This window comes from Dipodomys merriami, unplaced genomic scaffold, assembly GCF_024711535.1.
Source record: "Dipodomys merriami isolate MVZ:Mamm:240054 unplaced genomic scaffold, mDipMer1.0.p SCAF_286, whole genome shotgun sequence".
NCBI classification, from domain to species: domain Eukaryota; kingdom Metazoa; phylum Chordata; class Mammalia; order Rodentia; family Heteromyidae; genus Dipodomys; species Dipodomys merriami.
In genome coordinates this window covers 697,296-722,495 of record NW_027204337.1, presented here as the reverse complement: position 1 = coordinate 722,495, position 25,200 = coordinate 697,296, and the positions used below count along the sequence as shown (strand labels likewise).

The 25,200-nt window shown below is 38.2% G+C and overlaps 1 protein-coding gene across 1 annotated transcript in view; it reads left to right on the top strand.

Moving 5' to 3' along the window:
• Nucleotides 1-25,200, top strand: part of LOC138838633 (zinc finger protein ZFP2-like) — a 50,909-nt gene that overhangs the window by 16,368 nt on the left and 9,341 nt on the right. The window contains 2 exon segments of the mRNA XM_070038035.1: nt 6,168-6,268; nt 6,692-7,252. Of these exon segments, the coding sequence (XP_069894136.1) occupies nt 6,168-6,268; nt 6,692-7,252 (662 nt within the window).

Below are 25,200 nucleotides of genomic sequence, written 5' to 3'. Positions count from 1 at the left end.
TAACAATGATTTTTAGTATGTCATCATGCAAACTTACATTAAGTGTGCCATCTATGGATTTGCTAATGCTAGCTCTAATCAGTTGGTTGTGCCTGGTAGTACAGAAAGTGTTGGTCTGGGACATGTGGCCTAAAAAAGAAAATTCACAGAATAAAACTTGAGGTAATATGTCTTACTCAAGATTGTATGCTTTGTAGGTGTTACTTATCTTCAGGTGTGTCACGCCTATATCGATTATTTTATGTTATATCTTTAGGATGGCCAAGGTTCTTCGCATGACTGTTTAGGGAAATGAACCTTAGGGACTTCTCAAATCTGGGTTACCTCATGTTTACTCATGTCCCTTTGGACAAAGCATTTTAAATGGCAAATTGCTAATCATTGCATATGTGTGCAATGGGTAGAGTGAAATGTGCGATTTGACACCCATTATTGAAATAGTATAACATAAGAAATATATTCTATGTACATTTTTCTATCTAACTTTGGGTGAAAATTACTGTTACATCATAAATGCTTTCCATGGTGTTTAAATATGTAAATGAATGTGGTAGAACACAAAACCCAAGGATTCCTAGGATATTTTTGCATTAAAAAAGCATTTCATGGGCTGGAAAAGTGGCTCAGTGGTAGAGTGCTTGCCTTGCATGCATAAGACCCTGGGTTCGATTCCTCAGCACCACATAAGCAGAAAATGCTGGAAGTGGTGCTGTGGCTCAAGTGGTAGAGCACTAGCCTTTAGCTGAAGAGCTGAGGGACAGCGCCCAGGCCCAGAGTTCAGGCACCAGGACTGGCAAAAAAAAAAAAAAAAAAAAGGAAAAAAAGCAGTTCATACATCCTGAAGTATATTCAATAATAACGAATGACTTTTAGTGGAAATATATGTATTTGCTTTCAATTATTCAATAATTTCAGTGGGAACATTCATTTTTTCCAATTTAGTGTGTACATAAATATATAAATTAGTAGGTTACATAATATCTATTTATCAGGAAATGGGCTGGATTTGTGTTTATTGGACACTTTAATGCTCTGCCTAAGACTTAAAAATTCTTCGCTTATAAGAAGGCTTTATGTTTTCACAATAAAAAATAAATAAAAATTAAAAAAAGAAGGCTTTACAGTTTTCCAGTCCATGTATCATGTTTGCAAGAGGAAATTCTGGGCCCCAAATCTCACAGATTCATTTCTGAATGCATCATTTCCCTTAAATCCCAGCCATGCTTCCCGAATCTTCTGCTCATTGTCAGCAGCAAGACAGAATGAATGGATCTCTGGTGAGTTGATTTTTTTATTTTTCATTTGTTTTCCATTCCACTATATCAACCTAAAGATGTCCAACAATTAAAAACAATACCAACCACACAGATTCAGCCTCAGTAACATTTTCATAAATCAGATAAACAAGGCTTGTAAATTAGCAGATAAAGATTGCTTGTAGGTTTAGCAGATTGAATGGTTATATTCTAAGTTGAATTCAGATTGGCTTCAGAATGTCTAGGTTTCAACTTGTCATAAAATGTAGTCACACCTGTTATGTGATGTAATGACACAGAACAGGTTACTTCTCATGGAAATTGAAGGATAGATTGTCACCAGATCACTTCCTCATGAGTAACATTAAACTCTCTCAATAAAATTTTCCTGGAATTGCTGAAATAGTGTGGTCATGCATACCTTCGTGTGTTCTTAATGAATGATTAACCTATATGTACTTAAATTACTTTCCATATATAGTTCTTGGACTGCTTCATGGTCTTGGTCTTACTTGAAACTTAGCCTGTATTTGTTGCTAAGCTTTATGGTCTTTCTACACATTCCTGTTTGTTTTCTAAAGTATTCTCACAAGATTTGTTTCCTCTATTTTCTCCCTCCATTTTTGATTTTCTACTCACTAGTGTTGGTTATTTTTCTTACTCTCTCATTGTATCTTTTATCATTTTTTTCTTTTTTCAATCCCTCTTTCCTCCATATGTGTCTCAGTTGTTTCTTCAAATGATCTATCTGGAACAAGATTCTCTTAGAGATCAGCTTTATGTTGCTGACATGGCTCTTAGGATTGACATTTTTCTTACCCATAGTATAGGAAAATTGTTGCCTAGAGAGTTCTACAGGATTCCAGAAACAAAGAAAATTAGAGAAACACAAAAACATAAACAGATAGACTTAGGGGAAACCAGGGTTCTGAAGCCTCTCTGGCACTTTGTCCCCGGGTGCCATCAAGCTAGCAAAGTTCCTTGAGTTCACACAGGGAAGATTACCATTGATAACATGCCAAAATGAAGTATCTATATTAATAGTACAATCAGAGCCACAACAGGTTGTGAGGAAAACATGTTTCCTTATTCTCCTGACACAGAAGACTGCTACCCAGAGAAAATGCAGACATGGAGTTCACCTTACCTAGCCTTCAAGGTCAACAGCAGCTCAGTTTCAGATGCTATCTTTCCAACAGTAAGGAAAAGGCCTGTACTCCAGTCTCTTAACCCTCTCCAGAATTCTCTTTTAACCCTTCTGCGGCCAGCTCTCATTTCTCTCAGTGGTGTCAGGCTGGAATTCCAACCTCTCAAACCTTTTCCCCTTCAGCTCAACTTCAGAATTCCCTACAGAAAAGTACTTCCTTCTTCCAATTGATACACTGCAAGAAAATCTGTTTTCTCCTGATTTTGTGTTGGTCTAACTTCATTTAATGTGCTATTCAGTTTTGTTTTTCTTTCCCACTACTTTTGAATATTTTAATTCATTGCCAGTATAAGATTGGAACTAGTGTTGAAAAAAAAATAATACAGTGACAAGATGTTCTCTATTAGAAATATCACTTGTCACAAAATCTCACTGATGTTGGCTCACTAATTGATTTTGACCTCTGAGGTATTTTACTATTAACTAACACAAGTGAAAATATAACCTTAGAGATCTACTGGAGAAAGGACTCAGGAATATGTATCGCATTTGAGCATTTGGTCATATTTATCATTTTTGTCATCTTGAGTGTTCCTTGAGCCTCTCTATATTTGCCTTCAACTTCCATGAAGGGCTATTAAAATGAAAACCTTGTAAGGAACATTTTTTTCCCTCCACCTTTATTTTGTATTGTAGAATGTAGGCAAAGTTTACAAAATTTCATGGTAGCAGTTCTTTTTTACATGAGAAGGATATATCAGGGTATCTATGACCACATTTCAATATTTAGCATTTAAACCAAATATGGTAAACGACGGATATTTTTATGTGGGAATTAAATCTTATAAGGGCCTAATCAATCATTAGTTACTTTCTGGAGTACTGTTACTGTTTTTTTTTTTTTAATATTCATGTGGACACTGCTTTTCATAGATCTAGCAATGTTCTATGTTCTGTATTCCATGTGATATCCTGAATGTGTGCTGCTTGCTTTTGAGAGTACTTGTTAATAGAAGGTCTAAATAGGATTTATGGTGAAGCAGTATGTGTCAAACAGGAAAAATATTGGTTTAATTCATTTTTACCCTGGTATGTACTGAAATTTTATCAAAAATAATAATATAATTTTTCAGACACCTCCTTAGATTTAATGTTATCATGCCAGATTATTGTCTCCTTAGAGTTTTGATCTTGTCTCTATTGCTAGCAGCAGAAATGTGTTTGCATACATTATGGAAACTTTAATTTTTTATTGGTCTTGGGCTTCAATTCTGGGCCTGGCTGTTTTTCCTCAGCTCTTCAGGGTAAGGTGAGTGCTACCACTTGAGTGACAGTGCTACTTCCATTTTCTGGTGGTTTATTGGAGATAAGTGTCTCATGGACTTGCTTGCCTGGGCTTACCTTGAACCTTGATCCTCAAACCTCACTCTCCTGAATAGCTAGGATTACAGGCATAAGCTACCAGCGCCCTGCAAATCTGTGTGTTTTAATGACCAGGTTTATGTATTGTCAAATATTTCTAGTTTGGTTTTGAATTCTCCCAGTGAATAAATAACAAAGCTAGCTGCAAACATTGTATGTAAGACCAAAGCATACATGCAGCATAATGAAATTCCAGGTTGGAATTCTCATAACCCAGGTCTAATTTCTTGATGGAAATGTTCCATTACAGAAGCTGATGTCATTTGATGATGTGGCTGTGGACTTCACCTGGAAGGAGTGGCAGGATCTGGATCCTAGTCAGAGGACCCTTCATAGAGATGTAATGCTGGAGACCTATAGCAACCTCATGTCCTTGGGTGAGCAAAGGTTATTTTCCCTTGGAATATCAAGTGCATTTATTTTAGTAGACATTAGACTATTTATGTTATTTAGGGAGAAGATTCCAGTCCATTCCCAGGTAAAAAACTGCTAGTATGAAAGCAAGTCAAATTTGAGTTTGAGAGCTTGGTGTTGTTTGTCTTTCACACTAGTGCTTGAGCCACAATTGTATTTTGGCTTTTGTTTTGGGGTATATTCTGTGTTTACATGCCCAGGTGGGTTTCAAGCCTGCCTCTTCTGATCTCACCTCCTAAATGTAGGATTACAGGTGTAGGCCTTTGGACCATTACATTAAAAAAAAAAAAAAAAAAAAAGGCTTCCAAGCCATGGGAAGTGTCATTTTTTTCTAAGGGAAACTTCGACTTCATTATATGTAACACAAGAGCTAATTTTATTCTCGTTGTTTAAGAAGGCAAATCAGTAGTTGGACAAAAGTTCTAAGCTGTGATCCACTAATAGGAGACTGACTTGCCAGACTTGGGTAATTATTATAGGTGGATCTACAGTCTAGAATAGAACATACATTATTACTGACAGTATGCTCTGTAAATCAGTGTGTGAAAATGTGTATTTGTAAGCCAAACCAGATACAGTTTAGTGCTTCAAGCTACAAATCCTATATACTCCAGAGGCTGACACCTGAAGGTTTCAGTTTGAAACCAGCAGCTGTAGAAAAATGACCATGAGACTCTTATCTCCAATTAACCATTCAAAAACTAGAAATGTAGAAAAGACTCAAACTAGTAGAATGCTAGATTTTAGCAAAAGAGCTGAATTCAAGCCACACAGTTGGCAAAATAAACCCAAAGCTGGATGCTACTCCACCATGGAGCTGTTAATAACTGAGGAACCATGGGCTGGGAAGGAGGTTCAGTGGTAGAGGAATTTCCTTCCATGCATGAGGCCCTGTGTTTGATTCCTCATTACCACATAAGCAAAAAAAAAAAAAAAAGCCAGAATTGGGGTTGTGGCTCATGTGATAGATACAGTGCTAGCCTTGAGCAGAAGATCAGCTGGACAGCACCCAGGCCCAGAATTCAGACCCCACAACTGGACTCCCACCCCACAAAAAACTATTGAGAAACCAGATTTAGCAGCAACCTTGTGAACAGGATGACTTCCACCTTACATTAATGATGACCCAGCAAGAGCAATAGTTCTCCACTATTTCTTAATCACAGGGCACTGTGTTCCTAAACCTGAATTGATTGTCAAGCTGGAGCAAGGTGCAGATCCATGGATAAGAGAAGCCTCAGACAAGAATTTTACAGGTGAGTTAAAGCATCTTGAATGGTGATGATGGGTCCAGAACCCAGTTGGTCTGTTTATCTTGAGCTGTACAGAACGATAGTATTCCTAGTGCCCCTGAATCATGTATGGCAGAGAACTAGGTGATCCTTTGTGTCAAGGAATTGTCAGTACAGAATTCTCGGGGAGACAAACTGGATTTTGTGTGCCAGTGTAGTTAATGTTAGCAATTCTCTTTTTCTGTAGAGATGTCATTCTTTAAGAGAAAAAGACAATAGGAAATGTACAAAAGGAGATCTCATTTTCTTTTAAACTAGTATTATGCATGTAGGAGGTAAATAGCAGAATGATAGTGCTGCTGTTCTCTGATAAGGACAATATCTTACGAGTTGTGCTGGGCATAGAGTGAGATTCAGATTGGAAGCATTAAGAGTACATTGATGAATAATTTCAGTAAATATTTCCTAGAAAAAAATAGAAAAATCTGAAATACAGAAAAACATTATTTTCCATTGTAAAATGTCAGTACTATATTCATAGGTAGTACGTTGCAGCGAAAAGTTTATATTCTGCATAAAACAATGCTTTGATATTTGAAAATCTTGTAACAGTTAAAATGTGATAAAATACCTTTACAGTAAGGAATTTATGGATCTCATTTATGTTTTTGTCTATTTTTTTGTTATGCATTTTAGGTATCCAAGAAATGGAGGATGTGATTAGCACCTGTCAGGAAAGTCACAATAAATATCTCTCTGACATAGCAGTCATGAATAGTAACCCAGGGGAGGAAAAAGTGAGACTTATAAGAAATTTTAATTTGAGCTCAAAACAGAAATCAGAACTGATTAAGCATAATGGGAACTCCTTAGGAATGAGGACAGAAAAGGTCACTGGGTGTCAGAAAATGGGTGTTTTCAGTGAGCCTGGTAAGATGTGTGCTGTATATACTCCTCATGAGTCTTCTGTAGTTGAAGAATATAAACAATGTAAAAAGTCTTTCACTGAGAAGACACACCCTATTGTTCCTCAGAGAACACACACAGGAACGAAACCTTATGAATGTAACGTGTGTGGAAATTCTTTCGCCAAGAAGGCATGCCTTACTATCCACCAGAGAACACACACAAAAGAGAAACCTTTTGAATGTAACATTTGTAGAAAGTCTTTCACCTGCAAGGCATATCTCACTGACCACCAGAGAACACACACAGGAAAGAAACCTTATGAATGTAACATGTGTGGAAAGTCTTTCACCAAGAAGTCAACCCTTACTGTCCACCAGAGAACCCACACAGGAACTAAACCTTATGAATGTAACATGTGTGGAAAATCTTTCACCCAGAAGTCAACTCTCACTGTCCATCAGAGAACACACACAGGAAAGAAACCTTATGAATGTAACATGTGTGGAAAGTCTTTCACCCAGAAATCACCGCTTACTGTCCACCAGAGAAGACATACAGGTGAGAAACAATATGAATGTAACATGTGTGAAAAGACTTTCACCCGGAAGTCAGAGCTTACTGTCCACCAGAGAACACACACAGGAGAGAAACCTTATGAATGTAACATGTGTGGTAAGTCTTTCGCCGAGAAGACAAACCTTACTGTCCACCAGAGAACACACACAGGAAAGAAACCTTATGAATGTAACGTGTGTGGAAAGTCTTTCACCAAGAAGTAAAACCTTACAGTCCACCAGAGAACACACACAGGAAAGAAACCTTATGAATGTAATGTATGTGGAAAGTCTTTTACCCAGAAGATACACTTTACTGTCCACCAGAGAAACACACACAGGAGAGAAACCTTATGAATTTAACATGTATGGAAAATCTTTCACGAAGAAGTCATACCTTACTGTCCATCAGAAAACACACACAAGAAAGAAACCTTATGAATGTCATATGTGTGGAAAGTATTTCAGCCAAGAGTTACACATTACTGTCAACCAGAGAGCACACACAGGAGAGAAATTTTATGAATGTAACGTGTGTTGAAAGTGTTTCACCCAGAACATACACCTTTCTGTCCATCAGAAAAATCCCACCAGAGAGAAATATTATGTATGTAGCAGGCATGGAAATTCTTTCACCTGGAAGGCACAACTTAACATCCATCACAGAACACAAGAAGAGAAACTTTATGAATGCAACCAGTGTGGAAAGACCTGGACTTCACAGCTTAACACACATAAGTTGATTCACACAAATGAAATAACTTAGGATTGTACCAAATGGGAAAGTCTTTGATCTGTAAGACAATTGAAATTGCAATACAGAACCAATACAGGATAGAGACCTTATGATATAGCAGATGTGGAGTCCTCCAACGACAAGGCTCACGGTTCATCTCACAACACACAAAACACACAGACACACACACACACCCTCACACACAAAGAGGAGAAAATCCTATGTAGGAAAAATAAATGGAAAGGCTTTTAAGGAAAAGTCCTAACTCAGTTTTAATCAGAGAACAGACACAGGCGAGAAAATACAAATGTAACAATTGTGGAAAGACCTTCACCAAGTATTCATGGATCCAAGTTCATAGGACACACACAGCACAGTAATCGTAAAAATATTAAAAATGTGGAAATCCTTTGATCCGAAAGGAATAGCTCATGTTCATCAGAGAACTGACTCACATAGGAGAAAAGAAAGTAGTGCATAGAACATATGTGAAATGACTTTCAATCAGAACTGAGTCCTCAGCATATGTGAGAGCAGAGACAGGACAGAAATTATGAGTATAGAAAACATTTTGCCCGAAGTCCCATCTGTACATGTATCAGAGACCTGGACACATGACAGAATCTCTGTAAATATGAACATTAATGGAAGTCTTTTAACCAGAAGCCAACCTTCAGCAAGTATTAGAACATTTACCCAAGAAAGAAGCCCAACCTAGGAATATCTTTGTCAGAAAACCTCTGTAAATTATACAGAGAAATCCTTCATGGCACAGGTAAGCTAGGTGTGATGGGAAACCATTCTTAACTCTTCAGCTCTCTTTGAGCCAACATTTCTCATCCTCTCATATTGTTGAGTGGGGATGGTGTCATTCAATATTATCCAAAGCATGTGGAAACAACCAGTCTGGACAAGTAATTCAGAGATTGAAGTTATTATCTTCCGTCTTTTATACTAAGGAATGGTGTGTCAGGGTAATTTGATAAACTCTTAGAAATATAAGGTCTGTCCCTTTGGGACTAGATTCAGATCATCTCCCACATGGTTAGGGGAACAATAGTTGAGTGAAGACTGTTATGATTGGAGGCAAGAACATGAGAACAACTTTTTTTCTATTGCTCTCTTAAGTCCCACTCTGTATGTGTGATCCATGCATTACAGTACAAATGACTTACTTATTCCAGTTCAGTTTTTGAATGGAAGATCTAATGGAAGATATTAGTCCTTATTGCAGTACATACATAGTAGTAAAGTCTTTCTTGGAGGGGTAACAATGCTCGATAGGAAATGTATTCATGACCTAATTCATACAATTGCATAACCAATTTGTACAATATCTTTACAATAAAATATATATTCGTAAAAATATGGTGGATTAATAAAAACAAGAGTCTCAAGATTTTGCTTTGGGGGAGACATTTTCTCAAAATGTCTTCAGTGCTTGCTCTTTTCTTTAATTAATCACTGGTGATGAACAACTTGTGATTGATTCACTCTTAGCCCATTTAGTTTTTCTGCTGAGTGAGCTATAACAGCACTGTGAATGATGGGTCACACCTGTGTTATCTCATAGAGGGCCAATGTAATATAACATTAGGGGAAACAATCAAGCACACAATGATATTGATTAATCTCTCACAAAAATTGAAATAATAAAAAAAATACTATCTGCCAATTGAGCTACAGCATCACTTCTAGGCCTCAGAGGAAGGAAAGAAGGAAGCAGGGAAGTGAGAAAGGGAAAGAGGAAGGGAAAGAATGAGGAAGAAGGAAGAAATAAACTATTCAAAAGAAGAATGTTTAATTTTTGGTCAATGTGAGAATTGTTCTTTCAGAGGTGGGGCTCAAGAAAAATGGCTTTTACAAAAAGCAAATTCTTGAACTGTTTACAATATGATAAAGAGGATGTAACATTTTATAAATTGATTTAATAATTCAGTAATATTAAGTAAGGAGGTCAGGTTTGGCTGGTGCCCTATGCTGAAAAGTAAAGTCTACAACCACATGATTAAAAGGCCAAAGCATGATAATTTGTTTAATCTATCATTATGATTGGAAAACTAATATTCCTCTTAATGAGTGAATAACTAGACAAACGGTCAGTAGAAACACACACATGGATGGTGTTATCTTTACTAAATGCTGTTTATAAAGCACTATGCTATCATATTTACCAAGACAGACACACTGAGAATAGATATGAAGACAAATTGTCTAGAAATCAGTATGACAAATAAATCTGTGTTGTAAATACAATAAAATCCAACAATATGTTTCTAATAATCGAAGAGTAAACAAACACATGGAAACTAGAATAGATCTGTAAAAATGCATGCTTTCACTGTGATTTATTCAATATTAAAGGGAGCCACTTTCTTCACTTGTGAAATAAAAACAATTGCTTTCAATTATATATGGTGTTTTCACATGTATATCTTCTGGTGGGTGTGGCAGAGCCATAGAATGTGAGGGAAAGAGGGTGATGAAAGTGAAGTATACAACTCAAGAGTAGAGATAGGAGGGAGGGATTGGGAGAGAGTGAAAACATGGAAGACACTGTATGAAAGGAAAGGTATTTATTACCTGACTCATGTCATTATAATCTCTGTATATATGACTTCCATAATAACATCAAATTACCTTAATTATAAAACAATACCTCCAGCATAAACGATTTGCTTAGTGAAGAAAATCTACCACAGTTAGAACGGTTACAATTGTTAGAAACACAATACAACACTTAATTTGAAAGATAAACTATTTCAGAGTAGGTTGAATATTAATTCTACATAAACCAGTAACAATAATCCTTTCATTGTAGTATCCAATTAAGTGTTAATGTTAAATGTTGAGGTAAGAAAAACCAAGGCAAGTACTTCTGGCTCAAGACTGTCACTTTAGCCTAGCTACTAAGGAGGAAACTGAGGTCTGCATGCCAACCTGGATAGACAACTCAAACTAAGCAGCTAATGAACAGGTTAGAGGTATGGCTCCAGTGATAGTGCCAACAGTGAGTGAGGAAGTTGACTGACTGTGAGACCTGGAGTTCAAGCTCCAATAGTAGCTCAAGAAAACCATGAGGTATGTGTATTATTGTGTTTCTAAGTTAGAAACCTAACTGTAGTCATACTAGCAAGTCTTCATCTCAGATATAAAGGGAAAAGAAGATGAGTGGAGAAGGGAGAGAATGGAAGCAAAAGGTCAGGAATAAGAATGAAGAAGAGAGGACAAGAGAGTAGTGGAGAGGAAGGGAAAGAGGGAAAAGGAAATGAGAAGGAGAGAGGAGGGGAGGAAAGCTTCATGACATCAGATTTGACAGTAACTGGTCTGACAAGATTGCTCAGTAGTATAGTACTTGCTTTGCGTGCATGAGGCCCTGGGTTCGATTCCTCAGCACCACATAAACAAAAAGTTGGAAGTGTTCCTTTTTTCAATTTCTAATGTACTTACCTTGAACTGAAGAGCTGAGCAACAGCCCCCATGCCCACAGTTCAGGACCCACGCGTGAGCTAAAAAAAAAAAAGAAAAAGAAGAAAGATTTGACTGTAACCCCATAAATACAACTCCAAAAGTACCTGCTGGAAAAAACAAAGAAACAAGCAATGTGAGTCTCTGGTGGATCACACCTGTAATCTTAGGTACTGAAGAGGGTGAGATCTGAAGATTGGGTCTCAAAGTCAGCCTGGGCAGGTATAGCTGTGAAACTCTTACTTCCAATAAATCACCAGAAAACCAGAAGTGGTGCTGTGGCAAAAGTGGCAGAATGCTAGTCTTGAACTTAAGAGCTGAGGGACAGTGTTCAGGCCCAGAGTTCAAGCCCCATGACCTACAATGAATAATAAATAAATAAATAAATAAACAAATAAAACAAATGAAAACCTTGTATATTGAAAAACACTACGAACAAAGAAAAAATAGCATGGTATGAGAGAACTATTTGCATACCTCTAAATAGATTGCTAACCAATAGGAATTATAAAATAGAAAGAAAATCCTTCAAGTAATCCACACACAACAAAATCTAATTTTAAAATGGGAAAAAGATTGAAGAGACTTTTCTAAAAAGGACTACACATGTAGTTGATTAAAATATAAAAGTAGTTTAATATCAGTAGTCATGAGAAAAAATCAAATCAAAATTCCATTAAAATAACTATTTTACACATGTTAGTATGGACATAGTTTTAAATAAAAACAAAAATAAATACTCCCAAAGTCTAAAAAAACCTAGGAAAGATGTGAAAAGAATGTGAACCTTGGTTCATTTCTGTCAGGTATGTAAAACTATCAAAGATGAAGCCAGGTGCCCATAGCTCACGCCTGTAATCATAGCTACTCAGAAGGCTGAGATTTGAGGATCACAGTTCAAAGTCAGCATGGGCAGGAAAATCCGTGAAACTCTTATCTCCAATACAACCACCAGAAAACCAGACGTGGTGTGGTAGCTCTAGTGGTAGAGCGCTAGCCTTGAACTAAAGTGCTGAGCTACTGCGCTCAGGCCCGGAGTTCAAGCTCCTTGATGGAACAAACAAACAAACTATCAAAAGTACATCAGTAATGATGATATAAACACAGATTGAGAAGTCCCTCACTTTCCTAAGTAGTCATATTACGAATCATGTCCATTCTGCTGGAGATACAGGGCCTAATAAAGATGCAACATAAAATGCTGGTTAGAGGAGTGACAAAATCCCAGGCAACCATCCCCAGCCAAGGCACCAGTAGATTGAAGTCTTCTGTGTTACTAAACAATCTTAACAGAAAATACACCCCAAAATGTAGATCCATCAAAATTAAAACCAACAAATTATATCCCTATGTGCTTTTGCTTGTACTTATTGGTTGATTAAACAGGTTGATTATCCAGAGTAATGATGTAGGATTTCAATTACATAGAATGGTAATTGTTAATATAAAATACATGACCTCTACAGTGACATATACAAAAAGTGAAAATCTATTCTGTATACATCATTGAGGTTGTTTTTGCTCAGAAAGACACTATGAATCCTTTAAAAGCAATACTTGCACATTACTACTGGGTTTTTCTGTCACAAGAATGTTTTCTTACTTTGAAAAACTTAAAAGAATTTATTATAGACTAAGTGTTCACATTCACAATACTTAAGATCAGGAGTGTTACAGATTTCAAGGTGGGGGCATTTTCTGTGTGTTTTGGGATTTGGAATGTCCTCATACACATTAGTGACTGAACATTGTGCCTTAAAACTTTCAAGTTTTCTATTTCATATTATTTCATTAGAATATAATCTGAATTTAAAAAAAAAGCATTGTAACTGGGCTATCATGTCTAATAGCTGTAATCTTAGGTATTCAGAAGGCTGAGATCTGAGGAAAGTTAGTATTATCCCCACCTTTAATCCTCAGCTCCTCCCAGACCTGAGCTTCTCCCAGACCTAGAGTTCCCTCCACACAGCTCGCCACTCCCTCTGTCATCTCAGACTCACCTGAGCATGTACTTAACTCACTTCCTGCCCCCCAGATCCTGTTGCAACCAGAAGAGGGACAAATGCTTGTGCTCCCTGTCCTGGGAAATATGGTCCCTCTAATAAACCTTGTAATAATCTTTCTCCTGTGCCTGCTTGTGGTCCCCTGGGATGGAAATGAAGAAACTCTACAAGGATCACAGATTGAAGCCAGGGGGATATAAAAGTCTGAGAGACTTATCTCCAATAGTCTACCAAAGTAGTGGGAAGTGCAAATGTGCCTTAAGTGGTAGAACATTATCATTGCACCAAATAATATCAAGGTCAGTTTCCAGACCTTGAGTTCAAGAATCAGGACAGGCAGACACATATCAAGGACATTGTATTGTATTCAAATTATATTTTAACAATTGTTTTTGGTGTACATGTATAGGAAAACTCTCTCATTTTTTTTGTCGGTGTGGGGCCTGAACTCTGACCCTGGGCACTGTCCCTCTGACCTTCAGCTCAAAGCTAGCAATCTACTACTAGAGCCACAGTACACTGCTGGCTTTTTCTGCTTATGTGGTTCTGAGGAATCAAACCCAGGGCTTCATTCATGCAAGGCAAGCACTCTACCAATGAACCACCTGCCCAGCTAGGCTCTCTCATTTTAAGTGATGTAAAATAGGCTAAATATATTAGTGGAGAAATTGTAATTTGTCAGAACAGACACATCAATTGGAGTATATCTGTGCCAGCAGCATTTTGAAGTTTCAAAAGCCATAGGAAGTGCAGAGGATGAAAAGAGGATCAATATGTTTATATAAGACATTTTCAAGGAATGTTTACCATTCATTGGTTTCAATTCACAAAAAGCAAGATTATAAAGTCACATGGTTGAGTACCAGAATCTCTAGGGTTAGGAGTATAAACTCAAAACCCCTGACTCTCCTTGTCTCGAAACTCAGTGGTTTGTGAGCCACTTTCTGACATCTGAAGGAACAAGTCCTAATGGCAGCACAAACCTAGGAGCCCATAAAATATCATCTACCCCAGACTGGGGAAAGATGGAAAGGGCAGACTTTGGCTAATGAACCTCAGCTCGCTTCCAGTTACAGCTCCCAAGTTCCCCTGAAAAAGAAAAGCTGGGCTTCTACCTCCTGGCTCTGACTATGGAGTGCAAAGCTGTACTTCACAGCACTTCTAGCAGCAAGTGAAATATTGTGAGACCAATGAAAAACACAAATGTATTTGGACCACTGCATAATTTGGCTTTTTAATTCTTAGTTCTTTTAATATAATTGAGGTTATGAATCTACGTAGTTTTTATTTTTGTTTTTGTTAAAAAAAAGTACGTTCTGCAGAATGCAAATTATGTCTTTTTTTCCCTTAAGGTTTTGAATATCTACCCTCTCAGTTTGCAAAGGTATTTGCAGCTGGGTGCCAATGGCTCATGCCTGTAATCCTAGGTACTCAGGAAGCTGAGATATGAGGATCCCAGTTCAAAGCCAGCCTGGGCAGGAAAGTTCATAAGCCTTATCTTCAACTAACTACCAAAACAATTAAAGTGGCCTTGTGGCTCAATTGGTAGAGAGCTCACTTTGAGCTGAAAAACGCAGGGACAGTACTCCGGCGGGGTTCGAGCCACAAGATCGACCAAGAAAAAAAAAAAGTACTTGCAGACAGTAACCTGATTGATTCTGGCATCATCTTCCTCTGCTCTAATATATATACTGGAATAAAATAACAGAATTTAAAGACAGATATACTTTATAATCTTTGAATTAAATTGATTTCTCAAATTCTACTCATTAGTTTCCCAGAAACTCCCAAATTCCATCTATGAAATTTTAAGGAGTTTTTGGTTATTTGTGTCTGAAATTTGCCTTTCCTTATAAAGTTTATCCCTCATTTTGTTGTTAGTCCTGTGGCTTGAACTCAGAGCTTGGGCACTGTCTGTGAGCATTTGCTGTGCTGTAATTGCCTTTCTTTTATTAATTGCTTCAGGGGAATAGTGAAAAGTTTCCTCCCAGGGGTTTCTTAGAAAATGTTACTCCTCCTCCAAGACTCTTCAAAAAAAATGGTTGTCTAGGTAGATCAGGATGAATGTGGGAGGAGGTAGAGTTCAGGGCAGGTCTATGTTCATGTGAAGCTTGATTACTTGCTCCAAACCAGTCTGTTTTAACTTTTTTGTTTTGCATATCCTATTTTGTTTTGATTTTCTACCTCTTCTCGGACCCTAGAAGTTCCTGTCAGCAAGTCTAGGCCACATATCTAGGGGTCTTCAGACTTGTCTTCCCAGACTGTATCCATTACACTGTGGAATAAATCTTTTGCCACCCTCCCTCATATCAGACATCCTAAGCTTGTCTCCTAATGGTTTGTTGTGATTGTTTTTTTTTAATTTAATTTAATTTTATTTGTGAACATACGGTACAGAGGGGTTACAATTACATGGGCAGGATAATGCGTACATTTCTTACCAAGCATTGCAGCCTCCTCCTTTGTTTACCCCTCACATCCCTTCCCAGCCTCCCCCCTCCCCCACAATCCCAATCCTTCGCCTTCCCCCCCCCCCCGCACCGAAGTTGTAAAGCTCATTTTTGACATGACAACTTGTACTTCTCATTGTTGCAACAGGTCCACTTGTATCCTTAAGCAACTGGTTTTTCCCTATCTCCTCCACAAGTTATACTGACATCAAATATAGTGAAAGCAGGGGTTTTACTGTGGGGGAGGGACATACAAAGCAACAAAGAGATAATCTTATAAATGCGTTAGAAACACATGCATGAAACAAGAAAACATTAAAATACATATCTAAGGGTTCATTTTCCTGACATCACAATATCTGACCTTTTCCGCTTGACTAATACATATACTATATATAGCAAATAAGGGAAACCATGGGACCTATGTTTCTTTGGGCCTGGCTTACTTCACTTAATATAATTTTTTCCAAGTTTTTCCATTTCCTAACAAATGGGGCAATGTCATTCTTTCTGATGGAGACATAGAATTCCATTGTGTACTTATACCACATTTTCTTGATCCATTCATCTACTGAGGGGCATCTGGGTTGGTTCCATATCTTAGCTATGGTAAATAATGCTGCAATAAACATAGTTGTGCTGGTAGCTTTAGTGTGGTCTTGTTTGTATACATTTGGATAAATGCCCAAAAGTGGGATTGCTGAGTCATAGGGGAGTTCTATGTGAAGTCTTTTGAGGAACCTCCATACTGCTTTCCAAAGTGGTTGAACAAGTTTGCATTCCCACCAACAATGAAGTAAAGTTCCTTTCTGTCCACATCCCCTCCAGCATCTGTTGTTGTTAGAGTTCTTGATTTTTGCCGTTCTAACTGGAGTGAGGTGATATCTCAATGTTGTTTTGATTTGTATTTCTTTTATGGCTAGGGATGTTGAACATTTCTTCATGTGTCTATTGGCCATCCTTCTTTCTTCTTCAGAGAAGTTTCTCTTTAAGTCTTTCACCCACTTATTTATTGGGCAGTTGTTTCTTTGAGGATTTGTTGTTGGGAGTTTAATTTTTTGAGTTCCAAGTATATTTTAGATATGAGACCCTTGTCCGTTGTATGGCTAGTAAAGATCTTCTCCCAATCCGTGGGCTTTCTATTGATCTTGCTAGCTATGTCATTTGCCCTGCAGAAGCTCTGCAACCGTATGCAATCCCATTTGTCCAACCTTTCTTTGATTTGTTGTGCTTCCGGGTCTCTATTCAGAAAATTTCGGCCTAAGCCAAGGAGACCTAGGGTTTCTCCTATTCCATCCTGTAATGTTTTCAGAATGTCTGCTTTGAGTTCAAGGTCTTTGATCCATTTGGAGTTGATTCTGGTGCAGGGTGATATATAAGGATCTAGCTTTAGTTTTCTACATGTTGTTAACCAATTTTGTCAGCACCATTTACTGAAGAGGCTGTCTTTCTTCCATTCTATTGTTTTAGCTCCCTTATCGAAGATTAGATGGCTATAGGTCTGTAGGTTCATTTCTGGGTTTTCAATTCTATTCCATTGGTCCTGAGGTCTGTTCTTATGCCAATACCAAGCTTGTCTCTTAAGGGTTTGTTGTGATTGTTGATGATCCTTTCCCCACATCATGATTGGGTAGGATTGTGTAGGAAATTTTCATGCCTGATATGCAGTCCTCCAGTGTAAGGGTTTTCCATCCCTCTTTTAGTGGACCTGAGCTATTCCTCATGAAAATGGAGATCATGAGGTACATTTGGATGTATAGATGGCAACATTGGAGCACCTAGAAAATATGAAGGAAAAAGTATTCTTTCTTTCTGTAAAAGTTAAAACTAAGTTCCTGAGAGGCCAGGACATAAGGATCAGGTAAAAATGGGTGCTTCCTAAACTAGCTGTGTCCCATAGTTGTCATTGTTCTTCATTACATTTTTCAAACATTCATTTCTATGTATTATGTTTATTGTACTAGCATAAATATAATTTACTTCATACATTATTTTTGAATTGTTCATTGCTCACAGATGTAAGTCTCATTATTATACAAATATTATATCCTCTACTTCATTGATCACAGTTATTGACTATTGCAGATCCTGAGGTAGAAGGTAAAAATATGTAAGGTATTCAGGGATAGATTATGGGTCTGACTTCCTTTGGAAGAAAAGGTGATACAATGGAAAAAGATGGAGCTTATACATAACACTTGCAAAATTTCTTTGGCAAGAGATGTGGTGCATCCTTCTTGGGTTCTACTATGCCCAGCGATTCCCATGTTTGTGATGATCCATCGTCCTGGAGGGCCTGTGGATTTCACATCTTGTCCATGGTTCTGGTGGTAGGAGTCTCCCAGTATGTATGGCAGGTCTCAGAGGAGTGATGAGATCAGTGGTAGCTTGCTGGCTCTGATGTTTGTCAGTTTGTGTGGACAAGCTCACCCTGACATCTTGAGCCTGGCTGCTGCCATGAGGCCTATTTGAACTAATGCCTCTCACCATCCCATACCTCTGTTTCAGAGACCTGTCCTGTTTCATGGTTTTGTATCATTTACTGTGCAAGCTTGTGTTATGTATCCATATATGCTAGTAGTTGGGCTGGGTATGGTTTTCAAGGGTGGGGTGGTGTTTCATGCCTCTTACAGGAACAATTGTGTTCTCACTAACTGCATGAGTAATCCTAGCTTACTATGCAATCCCCTTAACTTACATTGCATGTTCAGTTGATAGAACCATGGTATAATAAGTTTGGGTTTCCATTTGCTATTGAGGTTCAGAGGACTCTTAGCCATTGCTGCAGATTTTGGGGAATATTGGTTGCCCTCATTATTGCTACCCTGACTCTTCTTGCTAGCACTCGTGCTTCTCCTATGATCCTTGTAGACACAATATATACAGCACAACATGTTAATACTTTAGTTTGAAATGTTTCTGGTACCTTGGGATGCATATAGGAATAGATAAAATGATTGTGACATGTTTTATGATTTAGAAACAGCAATGATGTGTGTTGATAATCACATAGACCTGCTAAAGACCCAGTTAAAATGATGTGTCATGCTAATTGTCAGTACATCTGTGTTATCCCTGTTGAATATGATGGAAATATGATTTGGACCAATATCCAGTGACATATTTGAGGAATCTGGCCCTCTGATAATTTGAACTTAGACATTACGCAGCTTCAGGGTCAGATATCTGGTATTGGTCACTCCACCACGCAGGCTTAGCTGTATTAGTTCTCCATTACCTGCAGGGATTCACCTGGGGAAATAGCACTCTTTTTGCTATTTCTTAGGCATTTTCCTGTTTCTTGTTTTGGTATATCTTTTTCTTCCATTCTGCTGCTTTTTTCCAGGTTCAGGCTGATAGACACTTGCTCAATTTACAAAATTAAAAAAGGGGAAGTGGTGCAGAACCTGAGGTGCCAGGAGTTGGCCAGGGGTGAGCAAAAGCTCCACAACCCCGGACTCCAGCATTCAGTGCTAATATGTACTTTGCTTTTTGTTGGAGGGAGTGTTCCTTTTAGATTCTGGGCCTGGGGGCTTACCTCTAGGAGTTTGGTGGACAAAGGTTGAACTAGAATGAGGAAAGATGCATATGGTCTGCACTTGTTGGCACGGTGAGTCCTAGAACAATGTGATGCAAGCACTGGAAAGATCTAGAAAGTGTCTATAGCTAAGTTATTGCTGAAATAAAGAGAGATTCATCATTGGCTTTGTCTCTGTCTCTTCCATTATCATCCTGTTGCCCTTCCAGCGCACTGTTTTTGTTGTGGCTGTCCCGCAACAGTGTTAGAGTACTTACCTAACATGCATGAAGCCCTGGTTCAAGTCCTCAGTACCACATACATAGAAAAAGCTGAATGTGGAATTGTGGCTCCAGTACTAGGGTGCTAATGAGGAGCAAAAATTTTGGGACAGTGTCCACACACTGAGTTCAAGCCCCAAGGCTGGGACATAAAAGAAAAGAAATGCAAGCTGGGTGCTGGTACCTTATGTCTTTAATCGTAGCTATTCAAAAGGCTGAAACCTGAGGATCACAGTCCAAAGTCAGCCTGGCCAGCATTGTCTGTGAGATACTTATCTCCAATAAAAACCACAAAACCAGTATTGGTGCTTTAGCTCACAATGTAGAGCACTTGACTTGAGCTGAAGGGCTGAGGGCTGGTTCCTAGGCTCACAGTTCATGTGGCGTGACCAAAAACAAAACCAAACAAAACAAAAGGATAAAAGAATAAAGAAATTCAGCACAAATGTAGGCTTGAACAATGAAAACTATATTTCAGGGATGGGACGGTGGTTCAGTGGTAGAGTGCTTGCCTTGCATGCATGAGGTCCTGGGTTTGATTCTTCAGCACCACATAAACTAAAATAAGAAAGCTGGAAGGGGTGCTGTGGCACAAGTTGTGGAGCGCCAGTCTTGAGCTAAAGAGCTGAGGGACAGAGCCCAGGTCCAGAGTTCAGGCCCCATGACTGAACCCCCTCTCCCCCAAAAAGAAAAAGAAAAGTAAACTACATTTCACATGTACTCTTGGGAGCACCCCAGTTTTTACCTGTTCCTTATGTCTTTGTATCTCAGGAATTAAGTTTTATGGAGGATTTTTTTTTTTTTTTTGGTCTTGGGGCTAGAACTCTGGGCCTGAGCACTTGTCCCTCAGCTCTTCAGCTTAAGGTGAGCGCTCTACCACTTGAGCCCAGCTCCATTTCACAGGAATATAGTTTTAAAGAATGAAATTATTTTTTCTTTATATTGTTAGAGGTGCTTTTAAGTTGAAGTCTATACATTCAAATATGCTCTTTGATTCCCATTTTCATGAGGAATAGTTCTGGTCCACAATAGAGACATGGAGCAACTATACTTTGGAGAACTAAAATCAAATGTGAAAATTTCCAATCCAGTCTTTCCCAATTATTTTTTATGGAAGGGATTACAAAAAAATCACAATAAACATCTAAGAGAAAAGTGTAGGTTCTCTGATAAGAGAGAGGGAGACTCTTGCAGACCCTGTGGTGCCTGCCAGGAGCAGACAAAATGTGAGCAAAGGCTTCAGGGCCATTGACTCCCCCTCAGGACTGCAAGTCCTTGCCCTTTCTTGGTTTGAGGAAGTGTGTGTCCTAGCTTTTGTCCTGGGGCTTTAACTGACAGGAGGCTTGTGTGGAAAAGATGTATTGAAATAGAATGACGAAAGCTGTGTGCTGTTTGCACTTTTGGGCACAGTGGGTCTAGACCAATATTACACAAGCATTTGAGAAATATAGCAAAATTGTGCCATCAGCCATCTCTCTGTCTCCTTAATTATCATCCCATTGGCTCTCAGAGCCTTGCTTGTGATCTGATGGGATTGTGGCACGAGACAAAGATTTACTGCATACTTTAATGGTTAAGGTCTGAGAAGACAAGTCTGAGGTCCCCTAGATATGTAGCCTAAAGCTACTGAGAGGAACTGTTAGGATCAGAGAAGAGGTAAGAATTCTGAAGAGATTTTCACATGCAAAATGGAAAGACAAAAGCAGACTGATTTGCAAATGATTAAGCTTCACATCAACATAGCCTAGCCTAAACTTCACTCTTCTATCTCTCCTGCATTCATCCTGACCTCCATAACCACTATTTCTTTGAAGGGAAATGGAGGTGATGTGCCTGGTTCATAAGAATCCCTGTTTGGGAAATTTTCACTAATTACCTGAAGAAATTATTAAAGGAAATGCAAATAGAGCATAGCAAATGCTCACAGACAGTGCCCAAGCTGTGAGTTCAAGCCACAAGACCAACAACAAAACAAAATATAAAATCCTTAAATGAAATACAAAATTCAGAAAAAAAACAAAAACTCATTAGATTTAATAGCTAGAATTGGGGAGTTTCTGGAAAATTAATTGTTAGCTTTTGTGAAATCCAAATCACCAGAAATATTATGCTGCATATTTACATAACAATCTCACTATTTTATGCCAGTGTATACATTACAGCAATGGGAAATGACCCAGGTATAAGCTTAGTGGTTGTGAATACCTTTGTAAAGTAAGAGGAGATGTATTAAAAAAATTTAAGACAAAAAAGAGATATAATTTACATTCAGCAGAAGGCAGGCATTGAATAAACACAAAGGTATAAGCAACGCTGTCTCATAACCTCGATTTCATTATTAGAACTAAGAATCGAAAAGCCAATGTAGTCAATTCTCCCCATATATATCCATTTTCTGGTTGGTCTTATGTATTTCAAGAGGAAACAGTGGTTTTCAAGAAACTAAGCTTAACTTCCACAGCAGGGAGTGAAAAGTCCCAATGCACACAAGCACACTTGTTCCCAGGTATGTAGGAGTGTGGCACCGAGCATTGTGGGAATTGTAGTCTCCATGGAGGATATTTTCTTTGAAAGTCCTGGGTTGTTTTTGTTTTTTGGAGAGTGGAGGTGGGGCAGAAGATGCTTTTGCGCATGCGTCTCCCCGCCCACCATAGGCGTTTTAAGTTTGCGTCTTCCTGATTCTTTTCCTTTGCCTTGCCGCTGGAAGTGCGCAGAAATGCAGTTTTGCCTTCCATAGGTGTTAGCCAGGAGCCCTGCGCCCAGTTCTGTGCAGTGGAGCTTGGGAGCTGTAACTTGAAGGAATCTCAGGCTTTGGAACTGATGTCAGGTAGGAACTGTGCGATTGCTGCGGGAGTCTCCCCTCCGTGGGTTTCTGTTTTTTTCTGTTTCTGTTTGTTTGGTGGGGGATGAACTCTGGGCCTGCAAGCATCATTCCTGAGCTCCTCAGCTCAGAGGGAGAGCTTGATACTTGAACCAAAGTGCCTACTTCCCTCTCCATGCTTTTCTCTAGTATGGAGTTGGTAATTTGCTTGAGGTTCAAATGTCTGAGAGCAAGCTGTGTGATTGTCCAGACCAGGAGAGCCCAAAAATTGTGCACTTGTACTCCAAGACCAAGGGATTCTTCTATTAACCCATATGACTTTATTTGCTTTGCCTAGGTGTAAGAGGAGTACAGGAAGAATTCTAGTGAAATTGTGAGGTGTATGCCTGCCTTGAGTCCTCTTACATTGAAGTTGTATTTGGGGCTTCTGTGATTTTTCTCCTAGAGACATTTTAATCTATTTGGCTTGAGTTTTTAATCTAGTGGCTTGAGTTCACACGTGTTTGTATTCGACACTGTTTCTAGAGACAGTTGTACACTGGATATTGGAGTAGTGAGTGCTGGTCCTGTACTTTTAGGAATGAAGCCTAGCAATGTTTGAAGCAGAGCACCCTATGAATAGGAATCTCTATCCTAAATGAACAGACCTTGTCAATTCTGAGAAGCCCTAAAGAGAAGAAGCAGAAAAGCAAGGAAGGGAAGATGTTGCTAGCTTCCTTTGCCTTATGCAAAAATTGTTGCTACTTCCCTGAGCACCAGATTCACGTGGTACTCTTTCCTACACCACTCTCAATCACTTTGTGTTGTTGCAAGATTAAACTAATTTCTAGGAGGCATGATGAGCTGGATTGAGGAATAAGCCTGAGCATAGTTATGAGAAGGTACCTGAGGCTGTGGTTGTGGATGGTGGGGGAATTGTTATGACTGAAAGTATCTATTCATGTAGTAATCCCTAATCCTGTTTTTGCTAATTTATTCAGCCTGTTAACACTGTGATTTTTAGTATGTAATCATGCAAACTTACATTAAATGTAAATTTGCTAATGCTAGCTCTAATTGTTTGGTTGTGCTTGGTTGTACAGAAAGTGTTGGTCTGGGACATGTGGCCTAAAAAAGAAAATTCACAGAAGAAAACTTGAGATAATATGTCTTACTCAAGGTTGTATGCTTTGTAGGTGTTACTTATCTTCAGGTGTGTCACGCCAATATCGATTATTTTATGTTGTATCTTTAGGATGGACAAGGTTCTTCGCATGACTGTTTAGGGACATGAACAATAGGGACTTCTCAAACCTGGGTTACCTCATCTTTTCTCATGTCCCTTTGGCCAAAGCATTTTAAATGGCAAATTGCTAATCATTGCATATGTGTGCAATGGGTAGAGTGAAATGTGCGATTTGACATCCACTATTGAAATAGTATAACATAAGAAATATACTCTATAAAGATTTTTATCTCTAACTTTGGGTGAAAATTACTGAGCTACATCATACATGTTATCCACGGTGTTTAAATATGTAAATGAATGAGGTAGAACACAAAATACAATGGATGCCTAGAATACTTTTGTATTAAAAAAGCAGTTCATGGGCTGGAAAGGTGGCTCAGTGGTAGAGTGCTTGCCTTGCATGTATGATGTCCTGGGTTCGATTCCTCAGCACCACATAAGCAGAAACCCCTGGAAGTGGTGCTGTGGCTCAAGTGGTAGAGCACTAGCCTTGAGCTGAAGAGCTGAGAGACAGCGCCCAAACCCAGATTTGCTGCACCTTGTCTGGCAAAAAAAAAAAAAAAAAAAAAAGGAAAAACAAAAACAGTTCATACATCCTGAAGTATATTCAGTAATAATAACTTTTCGTGGAAATATATGTTTTTGCTTTTAATTATTCAATAATTTCATTGGGAACATTCATTTTTTGTATTTAGTGTGTACTTAAACAAAGAAATTAGTTGCTTTAATAATATCTAACAGGAAATTGACTGGATTTGTGTTTATTGGACACTTTAATGCTCTGCCTGAGAAATTAAAGTTTCTTTGCTTATAAGAAGGCTTTACGTTTTCAGGTAAAAATAAATAAAAAAATTTTAAAAAGTTTATGGTTTTGCATCCCATGTATCATGTTTGCAAGAGGAAATTCTGGGCCCAAAATCTCACAGATTCATTTCTGAATGCAACATTTCCCTTATATCCCAGCCATGTTTCCAGAATCTTCTGCTCATTGTCAGCAGCAAGACAGAATGAATGGATCTCTGGTGAGTTTTTTTTTTTTTATTCCTCATTTGTTTTCCATTCCATTATATGAACCTAAAGATGTCCAAGAATTACAAACAATACCAACCACACAGATTCAGCCTCAGGAGCATATTCATAAATCAGATAAAGAAGGCTTGTAAATTAGCAGATAAAGATTGCTTGTAGGTTTAGCAAATTAAATGGTTATATTCTAAGTTGAATTCAGATTGGCTTCAGAATGTCTAGGTTTCATCTTGTCATAAAATGTAGTCATACCTGTTATGTGATGTAATGCCAAAAAGCAGGTTACTTCTCATGGAAGGTGAAGGATAGATTGCCACCAGATCACTTCCTCATGAGTAACATTAAAGTATCTCAATGAAATTTTCTTGGAATTGCTGAAATAGTGTGGTCATACATACCTTCATGTGTTCTTAAGGAATGATTAACCTATATGTACTTAAATTACTCTCCATATATAGTTCTTGGGCTGCTTCATGGTCTTGGTCTTACTTGAAACTTCACCTGTATTTGTTGCTAAGCTTTATGGTCTTTCTACAAATTCCTGTTTGTTTTCTAAAGTATTCTCACGAGATTTCTTTCCTCTATTTTCTCTCTCTATTTTTGATTTTCTACTAGCTAGTGTTGGTTATTTTTCTCTTTCTCTCTCTTTGTATCTATCTTTCTATCATTTTTTTTCTTTTTTCATTCCCTCTTTCCTCCATATGTGTCTCAGATTTTCTTAGTGATCAGCTTTAAG